This window comes from Crotalus tigris, unplaced genomic scaffold (assembly GCF_016545835.1).
Source record: "Crotalus tigris isolate CLP2741 ecotype Arizona unplaced genomic scaffold, ASM1654583v1 scf7180000024506.7606697, whole genome shotgun sequence".
Taxonomy (NCBI): domain Eukaryota; kingdom Metazoa; phylum Chordata; class Lepidosauria; order Squamata; family Viperidae; genus Crotalus; species Crotalus tigris.
The window spans coordinates 1,963,457-1,979,451 of record NW_024100678.1 but is presented as its reverse complement, the minus strand read 5'-3'; the positions used below and the strand labels follow the sequence as shown (position 1 = coordinate 1,979,451).

At 37.1% G+C, this 15,995-nt stretch overlaps 1 protein-coding gene across 7 annotated transcripts in view; it reads left to right on the top strand.

Moving 5' to 3' along the window:
- Positions 1 to 11,424, top strand: part of CARD10 (caspase recruitment domain family member 10) — a 42,887-nt gene extending 31,463 nt beyond the window's left edge. For 6 of the 7 annotated variants that reach the window (XM_039333621.1, XM_039333622.1, XM_039333620.1 and 3 more), the window contains 5 exons: positions 2,211 to 2,292; positions 3,768 to 3,920; positions 5,529 to 5,650; positions 6,899 to 7,014; positions 10,982 to 11,189. In XM_039333621.1, the coding sequence (XP_039189555.1) occupies positions 2,211 to 2,292; positions 3,768 to 3,920; positions 5,529 to 5,650; positions 6,899 to 7,014; positions 10,982 to 11,189 (681 nt within the window). Of the gene's footprint in view, positions 1 to 2,210; positions 2,293 to 3,767; positions 3,921 to 5,528; positions 5,651 to 6,898; positions 7,015 to 10,981 lie in introns of all 7 variants that reach the window. The other variant, XM_039333624.1, reaches the window with a different exon arrangement.
- Positions 11,425 to 15,995: the final 4,571 nt, after the last annotated feature.

Sequence of the window (15,995 nt, the reverse complement as noted above, 5' to 3'; positions counted from 1 at the left end):
ATGGGTTACCTAGAAAGAACTAATAGTTCATCATTGATTGGAATTGTCATCCAGCATATCTGGAGGCCACCAAGGTGGAGAAGGTTAATTTTACTCATCTATATTCTGCATCAAAGGTGAACTGCAAATATTGCTCTTCTTTCCACTAACCCAGATAAATGTAGCTTGAATACTGAACAGTGAGAGAAGAGTGTTTTATACAAGTTCAGAAGGACTTTTTTCTTATTATTACATCATATTATTAGAGCACAAAGTCTTACTGTTCTTAGCCATAATTGAATCTGTTCTTTCATCTAAGGGTCTCAAACTGGTATAAATGTGATTATCTAAATTTATTCTACTCTGTGAGATTGGCTAAACTGAGATAAAGATTGAATGGCACAAGCTCATCCAAGAAACTATTTAACTGTGGGTGATTTGAACCCATTTTCTTTACTCTAAGTCCTGTATCTATTATATCATAACAAATGAAATCTCAGTCAAAACTGTAACTTTGTCTTTATCCTACAGAAATAAACTCATTTTCATAATCAGCCTGATAATTGGTGCAAGGGCCAATTAGCAATGGCAATAGCACTTAGATTTATATACTGCTTCACAGTGCTATACAGCCTCCTCTAAGCAGTTTACAGAGTCAGCGTATTGCTCCCAACAATCTGGTCCTCATTTTACTGGCCTCGGAAGGCTGAGTCAACCTTGAGCTGGTGAGAATTGAACTGCTTGCTGTCAGCAGAATTAGTGTGTGATACTGCATTTTAACCACTGTGCCACCTTGGCTCTTTTTAGAATTAGTTAGAATTAGTTATCTGTGTTAAATACTAAAATTGAGGAGTAAAGAACTGGATAGCTGATTTCCTACCACATTGGTAAAGTAAAAATATTTTATCAAGGGGTAAGAACCCTGTACAGTAGCTATTTCTATGGTGTATTTTCTTTCTGGAGCTGAAAACAAATTCATTTTTTCTATTTTATTTATTTTTATTTTGTATTTCTTTTTTTAAAAAAATATTTTATTAATTTTCTAATTTTACATTTAGGTATTTAGAAAGCAACATGGTGGCTGGGTTAATCAATAGTTCAATAACATACAAAAATCTTTAGTACAAATCTCAAGTTACAACATCAAATATTTCCTCTCTTTTTCCCTTAATATCTACTATCTCATATTTAAGCTAGTACAGTTCTTATTATATCAACTAAGTAAAAACATCATTATTATATTTATCAATAAAATTTTAGCTTATACATATCTTAATTACTTTTACATTCAATCTTTATAGACAAATCAATGTCCTGTTATTGATTTTTCCCAATTTTTAGTTTCCCATCAATATTCAAATTTAACATCTGATATTTATAATGTTCAGGTTTTAGGTAACCAAAGTTTCCCTTATCTCAATTCATAACAGATTCTAATATTCAAAATACACATCTTATCTATTTGAGTATAGTCTTGTTCTATTTCCTAAAAGTTATCTATTTCCCACCATATTAAATCATCTAATTAATAATACAGTATCCCCTTTAATAAATCAAAACCATTATATATATTGTCTGGGTTAATCAATAAACATATTCATAAATTTTTTTCTTTTGGATCTAATTTTTAAATATTAAATAAATAGAATCCTTATTTTCAACTTATTTCCAAATATTTTAAATTTAATGACCAAAATTCCCCTTATCTCAACTTCTCTCTTTAACCCTCTAATTAGTAATATGAAATCCCCTCTAATAAATCAAAACCCCAATTTTCTTCAGCCTTATTCTGGCTTTCTTCCTTTGCCAACTAGTCTACCATGTCAGTGCTTTTAAATCATCAAATAGATCTCCCTCTATTATTATATATATTATTTGAAATAAGACCATTTAGTTGCCATTTTTTTGGAAGGGCTAGCCCATTTGTATTCATTAGATCGTCTCCCTATTATTCCAATTCCCCATGATTGTCCTGATATGTTTATCTTCCATTCAATATTTTGTATTTCTTAACTACCCATCTCCCTTAGAGATTTACATTTTTTTCTTTAGATTCTTCTATCTTAAACTAGTGATATGTTCTACTTTTCTTAGTGAGCTACATCTCGACAATCTTGAAAATTTAGCTTCCAATAATAAATATATGGGTGTATTTTTTGCCAGCATCTGAATAATGCCTTCCTTGTGATTCCTCTTTTCCCTTTCTTCTCCCTTTCCTTTCGTCTTTTTAGCTGAAGAAACGGACCTTGAAGCAGCTTCGCCTGGTGAAACTCAAGAAACAGGATGAGAACCCTTGGCTGGACTCTTGCCCAGGTGAATTGTTATTTATCTTATGTCTCAGTCCACATATAGATGGAAGAAGCTTAACACTATACTTCCATTTTAGATTAGTAGCTTCTGAGGGACCAGGAGGTGTACTCTGTATGTTGGGATATTATACCTTTGCACATTCATAAGAAATTAGAAATTGATGCCTTATTAAGATTCTTAGCTTGCCTTTGAATCATGCTGTCAGGACAGCTTACAATAAAATATTCAAAGCTTGGTAAATAATTAACATATACAAATAAATGTAAAACCAGGGAGTCTTCTAAAATCAGCATATAAATAATGCACTGTATGAAACGCACTAAAATAAGTTAAAGGTGCAATAGAAAGCAAAATCAGCAGGCACCAGGAAGACATTGGATTAGGGGGCAGGTGAATCTTCCTGGGAAGTGTTTTCAGAGCCATTATAGCTCAGGTGATGAAGAATTCTTTCTCCTAATGACTATCAGAAATGACTGGGGAGAAGAAGATCCAAAATAAGAATATGTTGTTAAATCCAGTGTGTATAGTATCTTTGTCTGTGAGTGTTCATGCATGTGGAGATAATAATGGAAACATATATTACTATCTGTAATTGAGAGTTTAGGATCTTTCCTGCAACACACTACTCCCCAGGGCAACAATTTACATTGTCTTTATATGCATATTCAAAGGCTTCTCAGATCCGGTGCCTTCCAAATATACTGTTCTGACAATCTTGTTACTCTCGACCTGCTCCCTGGGCATGATAGATGTGTACTTCAATATATCTAGAGGTTACCAGAGTGCAGATGTTTGCTTCATGGTATGACACACTCCTTCATGCATGTAGAACAGCTTGGTGCCTATTTGTTTTTAATCTCAGAACATGGCCAATTTAATTTGTAGTGATTAGACAGTAGTGATTTACGCAATACATGAGCCAAACAGCTGTACCCCTTCTTTGCAAATATGATATACAACTAGAGGTAGTCCTCGACTTACAACCATAATTGAGCCCAAAATTTCCTTTGGTAAGCAAAGCAGTTGTTAAGTGAGTTTTGCCCCATTTTGCAAGCTTTTTTTGCCACAGTTGTTAAGCAAATCATTGCAATTGTTAGATGAATCATGTAGTCATTAAGCGAATCTGGATTCCCCCCATTAACTTTGCTCGTTGGAAGCCAGCTGAGATGGTTACAAATGTTGATTACAGGATCCCTGGGCAGTGCAACTCTCATAAATACATGCCAGTTACCAAGCATCTGAATTTTTATCACCTGACCATGGGAATGCTGCAACAGCCGTAAATGTGAAAACCACTTTTTTCAGTGCCTTTGTAACTTTGAATAGTCACTAAACAAATAGTTGTAAGTCAAGGACTACCTGTATTAGAAACCTAGGAATCTTCCTTATATGGTATCTCTCACAGTTCTTCTCTTGCTAAACTTGCATATATAAAACTAGCAAAGTCTCTCCCATTATTCACTGCTTTTTACATACAGCTGGAGTTGAAAAACCATACAGTCTGGTTCACCCTGTAATGGTTCAGACCCGTCGCCCCGTTATGCTTTCCCCTGGATGCTTAGCCCCTCTGCTCCTGAGGAACCTTCTGGACCTCCCTTCTTCACGTCAGGATTTCTGCTTTATCCCAGCGGGTAAGCTAACATATTGAATGTCCTAGATCAGGATGTCTAACTCAGAGGCATTCCAGAGTGTGAACTTCTGAGTTAAATGCAGGTAGTCCTCAATTTAAGACCACAATTGACCCCAAAATTTCTGTTGCTAAGTGAGACATTTGTTAAGTGAGTTTTGGCCCATTTTACAACCTTTCTGGCAACAGCTGTATCACTGTAGTTGTTAAGTTAATAATACAGTTGTTAAGTGAATCTGGCTTGCCCATTGACTTTGCTTGTCAGAAGGCTGCAAAAAGTGACCCCGGGACATCATAAATATGAGTCAATTGCCAAGCATCTGAATTTTGATCATGTGACCATGGGGGTGCTGCAATGGCCATAAGTGTGAAAACGGTCATAAGTCACTGTTTTCAGTGCCATTGTAACTTCGAACAGTCACTAAGCAAACTGTTGTAAGTCAAGGGCTATGTGTAACCTTCCTTTCTTATCAGGGAGCACAAAAGCAGTTTCTTTCTTTCTGAGAGTGTCTCCCCATTCTGCATCTTGAAGAGAAGCAGAACAAACCTTCAAAGGAGGCCTCTTGTATTTCAGCCCGTGCTTACTGTTTCCACAGTGAAAAAAGTTAACAATCTGGGTCAGAAAAATTGAATTCTGAGATACTGCATTCATCGACAGAAAATAAAACCCAAACCAGCCCATCTGAATGCCCTGCAAGATTGCAGCAAAAAATGTTCTGTCCTGAGAGCTTCATCTGCTAATGCTACAATTATTTGCATGGCAGGTTGAAATCCATCAGGGAAAACTGAGATAATATTCAGACTGTGTGTACAATAGGACACATAGGAAACTCCTTCTGAGAGCAGGATCCCTGGATAGGTCTTGAAGAAAAATGGCTTTCTCTTCATAGATCTTACAAAAAATATTGGAAATTACAATGTAGTAGAAATTCTTTTTCTAGACTACTTTGTGTTCTATTAATTCTGGTCTTTCTAAGAGCTTTCTTCTACTGCTGCAATCTTTTTGCTGTCACTCTCAACACAAACTTTTTTCTTTCCCTGATCACAATGTGGGAGAATAAAGGGAGTCATCCTTTGAGAGAAAAAGTAAAGTACTGAATAATAAACTAATCTGCAGTTTATTTCTTTGCAGTCACAGAAAAGGTAATGGTAACAATGCCACTCCCTTCACTATTTCTTCTGAATCCCCCTGTTTCCTTAGAGGAATGCTTTGTGTGTTGTATGATGGGATATTATCCCATCATCTGCATTGTATATTTTAATATGTGTCCAATTGACCTTGTGTGGGAAGATGCCATTTTGCCTTTTGTTTCAAGACAATAAAATGTCTTTGGGCTAAACCCATCTTTTTTATCCTTACTTAGTCCTAGTGTTCGACGGACTCCACTCCAGACTGCAGGATTAGGTTTTAATCCTCTGAATACTTAATGGAAAATAAATAATATTAAATTCAGTGGGGTTTATTCTGATTAAAGATGCATAGGAGGATTGAGGCTGACTGTCTTAACTTATAATTTGGAAGCTTTTTTGTGGCATTCAACACATGCTTCTTAGCTCTTTTCCCCCTCCATATGTTTTACTATCCATCTTTTGTTGTTGCCTCCTTTCCTAGATAACCTTGCAAAACAAAGAGCATTCTGTGCTTCTTCCAAGAATGTTGTTAATGCTGAGAGGCTCTCCCAGAATCAGAGGGACTGTGGGATGATCCACATGATCCAGGAAGCTATTAAAAAGGTAAGAAAATGGATCCCAGCTCCATTTATTTGTTAGATTTATATCCACCCTTTGTTATGGAACTCAAGGTAATGTACACACCTCCCATCCAGAACAAGAAACCTGTGGGGTAGGATGATTTGAGAGAGAATGACTTCCCCCGCACCCATGCCTTTGTGTATTAGAACCAGTGCAGCACTTGGACCACAAGCTTGATGTCTTCTATGGGCTTGCTTTAGTGTGGGAACTACATAAATTTAACAAATGGGCCACTTTTTGCTATAATACTGCTTGTGCTAAGTGCTATTAAAAAATCTGTAGAGCTGGAGGCATAATGTCTATGTTGCAAATTTAATGTAATGAAGAGACTGATGGCCCATAGGCCCTTCTCTGGTAGATTAAAAATGCAAGATCAGCAAAATAAGCAACGGAAGGTATAAAGCAGCCTTCCCAAAGTATGCTTTTCAGATCTGATGACAGTTCACATAATCCACCAGCCATTAGAAGGATGCCAGTTAAGGAAGATTAGTATAAGCTTGTCAGAATAGAGAAAACCAAGAGGATTTTTTTCGTGTGTGAATAGGAGAGAAATGTGGTCCGGTTTTGGACAACCTTACAGCATTCAGTCAATAAAATTGAATGAAGGTAACAAATAAAAGGATTGGTAACTATTTGTGACAGGGATCTTATGGTTCTGAGAGCAAGCCAAATTTATTAGGATGAAGCTATCTCAGACTTCTGGATGACAATTGAGAACACTTATCCTGCTTAAAATCCTCCTATTGAGTGGCTGATACATGGAATTAAATAACAAGCATAAGAATGTGGGCAACCACTTTGCAGAAGTTCAATGAATTCCTTTTAAGTTGTGCCTGATTACTGATTTGTGTGTGAGAACCAGCACTGTTCAGATCATAATTTCATCTGGTTAATTTTTTCTTACATTCTCTGACCTTTTCTGAGCTCATGGGACATATATATCTGTGGGAATATTTAGTCTTCAGATAACTCAGAAGACACTTTGTCCCTGAAATAGTCTGAATCCAATGTAGACATATAATAGAAAATACTGTGTCTATTATATCAACTGGCTCTACCCTTCAGTTCTTTTTTCTTCCTTGTAAGTTGGTTGTAAATTCCATCTTTTAATAGAATTACTATTGGAAAAGCAATAAGGTTTCATACTATGGGATTTGATTTAGATAACTAATCAGAAATAGGTTATTTCTTTTCCATCTGAATCACTAAACCTGTTGGATTTCTTCACAGAACCAACACTGTCTGCTGGAGCTGGAGGTCCAGCTGGTAAAGGATCTAATTAAAAGTGAAATATACCCCATCATTATCTATGTTAAAGTCACTGAGAAAAAGATCAAAGGAATCAGGTATGAATAAAAGCCCTTCTCAGAACTGGAATGTGGGTGGAAAGAACTACTGTCTTCCCAAATATAAGGAAGAGATATGGACTGGAAGAGAAACTGCTATGAAACAAGAATCATAGGATGAATGGGCAGAATTTAATCTTACAGGAGCTACTTTGTTTTTACTAATACCATAAGATCCATTAAGAAGATTTTGGAACAAAGGATGAATATTAGATGGATGCTAGGGAAAAAAAATCTGCATGCCAAATTCATTCTACCATATAAATAAATAAATAATACCCCTTTCTGATTACTTCCAAATATCAATCAATATGTTGTACATCATCAAAACTCTAACAGAGTTTTAGATCAATATCCCCCCCCCCAAAATAGGACTTATTTGGATGATTGTTGTATTGGTTGAAGATAAAGAAGTGCTCAATGAATATGATGAATTAAAAATATAGCACACTGATACCATGCTAGTTTTCAACCCTATGTATTCAAAGAGATCTTCCATGGTCTGCAGCCAGTACATTTGGAAGTGATCAGAAAAGAAACAGTTCTCAGGATATTCAGTGATGTACTGGTTAGGGCATCAGGCTAGAAATCAGCAGAAGATGAGTTCTACATCTGTCACCTACTCTTAGCCCTAGGAAGGAAGCAATGGCAAACTGCTTCTGAAAAACCAAGAAAACTGCAGGGCATTCAGGGCAGTCTCCAAGAACTGGACACAATTAAAGGGAACAAAAAAAATACTACTGAACTGACTACCTATCATAGACTTACTAGTAGAGAAGAAGTGATAGAGGGAGTTGAAGTTGCCAGAACTCTGGGCGAGAGTGACCACGTCATATTGGAATTCAATATAATGTGAATACAGGCAATATAACATAATCCAGCCAGTGTCTTAAACTCTAAAAGAGCTGATTTTAACAAACTCAGGAGCCTAAGAAAAATTCCATGGATGAAAATCCTAAAAGGAAAACAACTCAAGAAGTGTGGGAAACTCTGAAAAATATGATCACAAAAGCCCAGTCCAGCACAATACCACTGAAAAAGAAAAACAAAAAATCCAAGAAGAAACCAGCATGGTTGCACAAAGATCTCTCTGATAAATTGAAAGACAAAAAGGACAGGTACAAAAAATGGAAAGAAGGACACATAGCTAAGGCACAGTATTAGCAGATTGCCTGAATCTGCAAAGATGAAGTCAGGAAAGCAAAGGCTCAGAATGAACAAAGACTTGCAACAAAAGACAAAGATAAAAAAAAAAAAAACCAGATCTGTGAACATCTAGAAACAAATAAAAATAAAAGCCAGCATAGTTTTATTAAAAACAGATAATGCCAAACCAATCTTATTTCATTCTTTGACAAAGTAACTAAATTAGTAGACCAGTGAAATGCTGTGGATATAGTATACTTAGACTTCAAGGCATTCGACAAAGTAGACCACAACCTACTTCTTGGTAAGCTAGAAAAGTGTGGGATAGACAACATCATTGCCAGATGGATTTGTAGCTGGCTGACAAACCATACTCAATGAGTTGTCTTCAATGGTACTACATCTATATGGGGGGAAGTAAGCAGTGGGGTACCACAAGGTTCCGTCTTAGGCCCAGTTCTCTTCAATATCTTCATACATGACTTAGATGAGGGAATAGAAGGAGATCTCATCAAATTTGCAGATGACACTAAGTTGGCAAGAATAGCCAATACCCCAGAAGACAGGCTCAGGATCTAAAAAGATCTTGACAGACTTGAACAAGGAGCTCTAACCAACAATATGAAATTTAATGTGGAGAAAAGCAAGGTTTTACACTTAGGCAAGAAAATCCAAAGGTACAAGTACAGATTAGGCAAAACCTGACTCAAAAACAGTAACTATGGGGGGGGGGGACCTTGGAGTCCTAGTGGCCAATCACTTAAATATGAGCCAGCAGTGTACGGCAGCAGCCCAAAAAAGCTAATACAATCCTTGGTTGTATAAATAGAGTCATAGACTCAAAATCACATGAAATATTAGTACCGCTTTATAAAGCCTTAGGCCACATCTGGAATACTGTATCCAGTTTTGGTCACCACAGATGTTGAGACTTTGGAAAAAGTTCAGAGAAGAGCAACTAAGATGATTAAAGGCCTGAAGACTAAAACATATGAAAAAACAGTTGCAAGATTTGGATTTGGCTAGTGTAGAGAAAAGAAGGACTAGGGATGACATGATAGCAGTATTCCAGTATTTGAGAGGATGCCCCAAAGAGGAGGGGGTCAGTTTATTTTCCAAAGCACCACAGAGGGCAGGACAAGAAACAATGGATGGCAACTAATCAAGGAGAGAAGCAACTTGGAATTAAGGAGAAACTTCCTAACAGTGAGGACAATTGGAACAGCTTGCCATCGGAAATTTTGGGTGCTTCATCACTGGAGGTGTTTAAGAGACTGGACAGTCACTTGTCTGAAATGGTATAGGGTCTCCTGCTTGAGCAGGGGGCTGGACTAGAAGACCTGAAAGGTCCCTCCCTTTTCTATTCTGATTGAAAGGGATTGACTCTGGCATTTACAGTCTATGATATAGTAAACCTTCAATTTCATGCACTAATGTGGAAAGGTCCTTTAAATAGCAAATGGCATTATGACATTTTATGCATGAATAAAAAGAGTATAATATGCATGAAATGTACGAAAATGTACAAACAGTATCTAGACTGATTCACCAAGCAACAGACTTTCAGATGTTCAGGCAGCTTACTGCCAACAGGTTGAATTTTCAATGTGTGTTGTGATGGCAGGAACGTGGATTCTAATAGCTGTGAACCAAATATTTCTGACAAGGAAAAATACCTTCTGATTTCTGTGTTCAGCACAAAATGCCTACAAAAGCACTTCGCTTGGAGGTTTTGGCTTAATGAGTGTAAATCCAGAAATGTAGCTTAATCAAGAAATTGTGGTTAAGCAATTGATAAGTTAGCATGAAGAATGAATCTAGCCAATGAGTAAGAGCAGCTAAATTTCCTTGGATAGTATATGACTCCCCTTGCTTGTTTTGTCCAGAAATTACCATCTCAATAATATGCATTTGCTATGATCTATTTACAGTTTCATCAAAGAGCACTAAGAAACAGTTGGCTTAGCTAGAGCTCTGAATGTATGAATATTGACTTTATATGAATATCTCTCCCCTGTTGCCAGTTCTCCCTGTGATTCTTTCTGTATATCAATTATGTGGAAATGTTTTAATCTCTATGTTAAAAAAATACATAAGAAATAAAAATTATTTTTATTTTAAATTAGACTACTGATCCATCTTGCTTAGTATTGGCAACATTAGCTAGCATTTCCCCAAAAGTTAAATACTCTTGCATGGGGGCATATATTCTATTTAGTCAAGTACCTCCCCAAATATATTATGAATGACCCGGTTTCATTAATAGTAAAAAATATACACTCTGGATTTTTCAGTACTTGACTTGTCAAAGCTTCTGTCTGGTCTCAGCTATTATTGTTGAATAACGAGATTATTATAATTTGTAATACTGCACTAGTATAATGATTGGTGCTAACAGCAGCCAAAGAATTTGTATGGTGGCCCATCTGTTAAGCGGTGCAAGGATTGCAAACTTAGGAAACAAGAATTACTGGGATTTCTGGAAAGATATTTTATTTTTTAGAGCAGTGCAATATAATCCTAAAAGCCTGTCAAAGCAATTCTCCCCTTCAACTGTTAACTAATGTAATTAAGTTGGAGTTGTTCTGAATGTCCTTTTCCTGCTTCCCCCTTATCCTGGCCTAAGGCATCTCTTCTTTAAAAGCTCTGTTTTCTCCTTTACTTTCCTGGGATGTATTGGACATTCCATCACACCATCCATTCTTGGGATTAGAACATTAGACTTAAAATATGCTTTACTCAGCCTCCATCAACAAATATGTCATCAGTCTCTGAAAAGGTACATGATTAATGGTGTATTTCTCTTCTGTGTTCTTTCTAGGAGCCTATTAGGGAAGCCGGGGCAGCGAGAATCTGAGGTACTAAAGAAATGTCAAAGAGATGAATGGGTTCTCCATACCTTGCCCTGTTTGTGGGTATGGGTAGATCCTCAGTCCTGGAGCAGTTCAGAGGACCTGGTAAAGGTGGTACGGGCCCACATCTTCCAGGAACAAACCAGGATGGTGTGGATCGAGGAGAATGATATGTGATAGATGATACTGGTGGATTCATTTGTGCAGAAGAATGGCCTCTGCAGGACAGAGGCATAGGCTCTACAACCCACCAACATTGCCTTAGATTTGTCATGTACCCCATATAAAGTGCACGTTTGGTATATCTGGCATGTTCATGATCAGGGTCATTTCTTTTTTTTTTCTTAAGCCAAAAATTGGGGGCTAATGAATGAATGAATATAAATAAAAGAAAACTATGGCTAAAACTTGATTTTGGTTTTGTGTAGTGTCATACATTTTAACTGTAATTAATTTTATCCATTTCATCAATTGATAATTTTAACATTCTTTACAAACATATATATAAACATTTTCTATGTATGTTCTTGTTAGACATATTTTTGCAAGTCTTTCTCCATAATATATTTATATGTGGATTACATATAGTTTTGTATATAGTTTTTTGTTAGATAATTAAATTGGAGAACCATTTTTAAAAATATGGAGACATGCAAATTAATATATAATTGTATTTTGATTCTTGCATTGATTCAACATGTAGTTGATACTAGCTAAACCTGAATATCTAAGCAGGATAGATGAAAGAACATCAGAAAATCCTGGGGCTACAGGCTACTCTGGGAATTTAATTTTTTTTTTTTAAATCCTGAAAGATGGTATGACAAACCACTTCTGTACTGTATTGTTCCCAAGAAAACCATTTGGGTATGTCAATGAAGTCACTGGCAGTAGAGCCAGTTTGGAAGCTTGCCTTAACATGGGAACTTGTCACTACTTCCTAGATCAGGGGTGTTAAACTGCCAGCCTGCGGGCTGGTTTCATCATACCGGAGCTGCGCCCGCCCCATTGCTGGCAATGGCAAAAAAGCTCCGATATGTTGCGCAACGTCACGTGACGTCGCGAGTTTGACATGTCTGTCCTAGATTATTGTGTGATTAGCAGGGCTGATTCTACCATTAGGCAGAGTGGGGTTACCTTTCCAAAGAACTGGTTTAAGATAATCAGGGAATTCTAAAAAGCTATATATAAAATTGAAGTCTTCAATTCATTGTTTTACTTCTGCCCTCAAGGGATGATCTTGAATTTTTCTTCCCCAAACTTTTAAGAAATAAAAAACAACTAATCCTGAATATCTAGGTCTTGGCTATTAATAAATCTTTATTTAGAGAGATCAAAAGATTATTTGTTGCCTTACCTCAGGTAGCAAAATCTCTTGTACAGTAGATTGTGACATGGATGTTTGCAGAGGTACATTGGTCCACCTTGATGAACAGTTGAGGCAGAGCTGATCTGCTTTCTTTGGCTGATATGCCTTGTGAATGAAGGCACTGTTGCCTAGTGAATCAAAGTGACTGTTCCACTGATTAAAACTGCTTCAGAGAATATTTCAAAGGGGTGCTGCAAAGCATAAAGAAGATGATCAAGATGACCTTGATGGAAATATGCAGGTATTGTTAGGCAAATGGGCTGCAGAAACATTCAGAAACAACTCAGGCCTGATTCTTCTATCAGAAGACAGCACAATCAGATTTACAAGAATCTGCTATAATAGTCAGTCTCAATAAAGTTGTTTTAATCTTCCTGTGGAGTTGATTTCCTAGTCTGGTTAACCAGTGGGGCTTATAGCTGCTTTGCTGATCTCTGTTAAAGTGAAACACCCCTTCAAAGAACTATACATAGTCTTAGTCCTTTGTGTTGGTCCTATAGGCTTCTACTCTAACTCTCCCAAATTTTCTTTTCAATTTCCATGTTATCCACGATTCTTAACTCTTCCTTTACATCAATAGACATGCATGTTTAGGTGTTTGCAGGATGGTTATGCTGGAGGACATTGTATATAGGCACTGCATTCACACATTTCAGCAGGCAGTGCCCTTCAGCTGGTATAAAAATAAGTGAGCTTGCGAGAGTCTTTTCATTATGCACTTTATAGCATGTAAATTATTCATGCTCTCCCTTTTTCTGATGACCTGATGTAAAATAAAATAGCATTTGCAGTGAAAATGAATTGTTCATGGTTGTACAAATTAGGAAAGGCATAGCACAACTAAGATTAAAGGAAATTAAAGCTGCTCAGTATACTCTCTTGGGCAAGAGTTGCATTGCCTGTTTTTCTTTAATTGGTTTCATAGATCCTTCTAGGGCTTACTTACTAGAGCTATTGCATTTCTGAGTGGGTCAATGGTACAATTCTCTGTGCATATGGAGGTCAAAGAGAAGACTCTAAAAATATTAACTCATTGCTCACTCTGGCCTGCTATAAAATAAAAACAATCATGGCTTAATGTGGCTACTAAGAATATTTAAATATGTTAACAGACCAATTGCTGGAAGTACTTTGTAGAAATCATGTAAAAATTATTTAAAGCACCTTTTGGGCTGAGGAAGTGACTTAAATTGCTTCACAAGAAATGGGACTCTCCTTGCCCCATCCCAACAAATCAATTAAAAAAGGGAAACAAAGAATGTAAGCAAAATATAAAATTGGAGCTTGACATTTGGACAGTGCAGTTTTTACCTTCGGATTTTACTTTTGCAAAGTTATCGGAGCATGTGCCAGTGAGGTTAGGAAGCACAGAGCAAAACCAGTGTTTCTCAAATAGGACACTCAAGTTCCTGCGTATTTATATGCCATTATTAAAAGTTGAATCATTCTCACCCTTCAACTTCATCAGTGCTCTTACACACATGATACTATTCCTTATTGAGGGCCCTTGATCCTAGAGGGCTCAAATGTAGATGTCCTTTTAGCCTGCAGATTGTTATTTCAAAGGGAATGATGTTTGGGTACTGAATCTAGAGGTCCCTGTTACATTGAAGATCAGGAAGGTCTTAAATTCTGCTTTTGGCCTTTGTCTTTTGTTTGTTCTCCTATGTTGTGCCATGTGTTTATGAAGTGGCTGGTTTGTTTTCCCAATGTACAGACATGCACATGGCTCACTGCATTGTATGTGCAGATCTGTACATTGGGGAAACAAAACACTTTATAAATGCATGGCACAGAGGAGAACAAACCCATCAGGACAAGATTCAGCAGTTCATCTGCACTTAAAAGGCAAAGGCCACTCTTTTGAAGACAGCAAAGTCCACATTTTGGCCAGAGAGAACCGCTGGTTTGAAAGAGGGGTCAAAGAGGCCATCTATGTCAAAACTGAACAGCCCTCTCTCAACAGAGGGGGAGGGATACGACATCATCAATCTCCAGTCTACAACATGGTCCTTTCAACAGTTCCAAAAAGGCTCCACACTCATTTGCACTACTTAGGTAACCCTAATGACACCGATAAGTCCCCAGGGGCTTCAACAACTTGCTAAAAGAATGCAAACGACCAGCTGTCTGCAAGAGAGTATAAATCCTGCCATTCCCCACCATCCAGTCAGAGCTGGATGAGAAATGAAATGTCTTCAAAGAAAAACAAGAAAGTCCAGTTGCCTCGCAAAAAAAAGCATCTTTGGGACAATCATGACTTGGATGACTGAGAATCTTCATAGACACTCTCTTGTCCCTTCCCCTTTCATGAAATGCTTCATTTTCCAAGTTCTAGAAATAGTTTAATAGCATTAATCCTGGCTTTGTTTTTTGGCTGAAATTTTGCCAACATTTGAAGAATTCATTATCAGAATGCATAAGCATTCATAAGAATTCATTGCAGGTGGAGCTTTGTAATTTGAAATCTGCTTACGTATATTTACCATGCAATTTTGGATGATGGGAGTTCTAATTGATCAGATCTATTGATCAATCATAGACTTTGAATGAGATAGCTTCTTGTGGTTCTAACTGTAATTCTACTGTTAATTGCTAACACAAAATTAGGTTGAATTGGGTTGCATCATGCTGGAGAGAAGAATGCATAACTTCTCCTACTTTTGGTTACATATATGTTTCAGCCCTGCATATCAATGCTTTCGTTGGAGATTTAATTCATTTAAAAATGCATATCTCTCTTTTCTTTACCACACAGTGTGGCTAATCATATAAAAGTACAAATAAAAATCAGAAGCAGATCTTATTGTAAGATGCAAATTGCATCCAGATTAAACATCAAAATCTATTGAATAATAAAACAAATCCCTTAAAAGAAGGGATGCTGGCATTTTAGTGCCATAGCAGAGAAAATCTTACTACTTCCAGTGGAATTTAATAGTGATACTATTACTATAAGCAGAAGTTTGGGAACCCAATTAAAATACACAGGAGAATTTTCACCCATGGCAGGGCTGACTTGCTACAGTCTGAAGTAATAGAAGGAACAAACATTACTTGAATAGGTCATAAGACTAGTGAGTCTAGAGCAGTGGTTCTCAATCTGTGGATCGGGATCCCATTTGGGGTCGAATGACCATTTCACGGGGGTTGCCAAACAACGCAGTCCGCCATTTTCCCCCCTTTTCCTTAGCTGTGCTACTCCCTTTTATTCTATTGGCTTTTGAAACCAATAGAATAGACTCTCTTGAATAGAGTCTAATTCTATTGGCTTTCAAAAGCCAATAGGAATTGTCCAGGCTGTCTCTGTCCTGCTGAGCCCGCCAAAAGTCCCATTCTGCAAACAGTGCTGCACCAGTTGAGTAGTCCTCGACTTACAACCGGTTGAGTAGTCCTCGACTTACGACCAGTTGGGGGTCGCAGCATTAAAAAGGTTGAGAACCACTGGTCTAGAGCATTAAATTACATTAATATGCCAATATCTTTTAAGGAGAAGGAAGATAAACAGGAAAATGTAAGGCCTAGATCAAACCACTTCAAGTACAAAGTGAATGATACCAGGATGTTGTGAATCCATGCAGCTTTGCTGGATCAGGCTAAATAAGTAGAAGTTT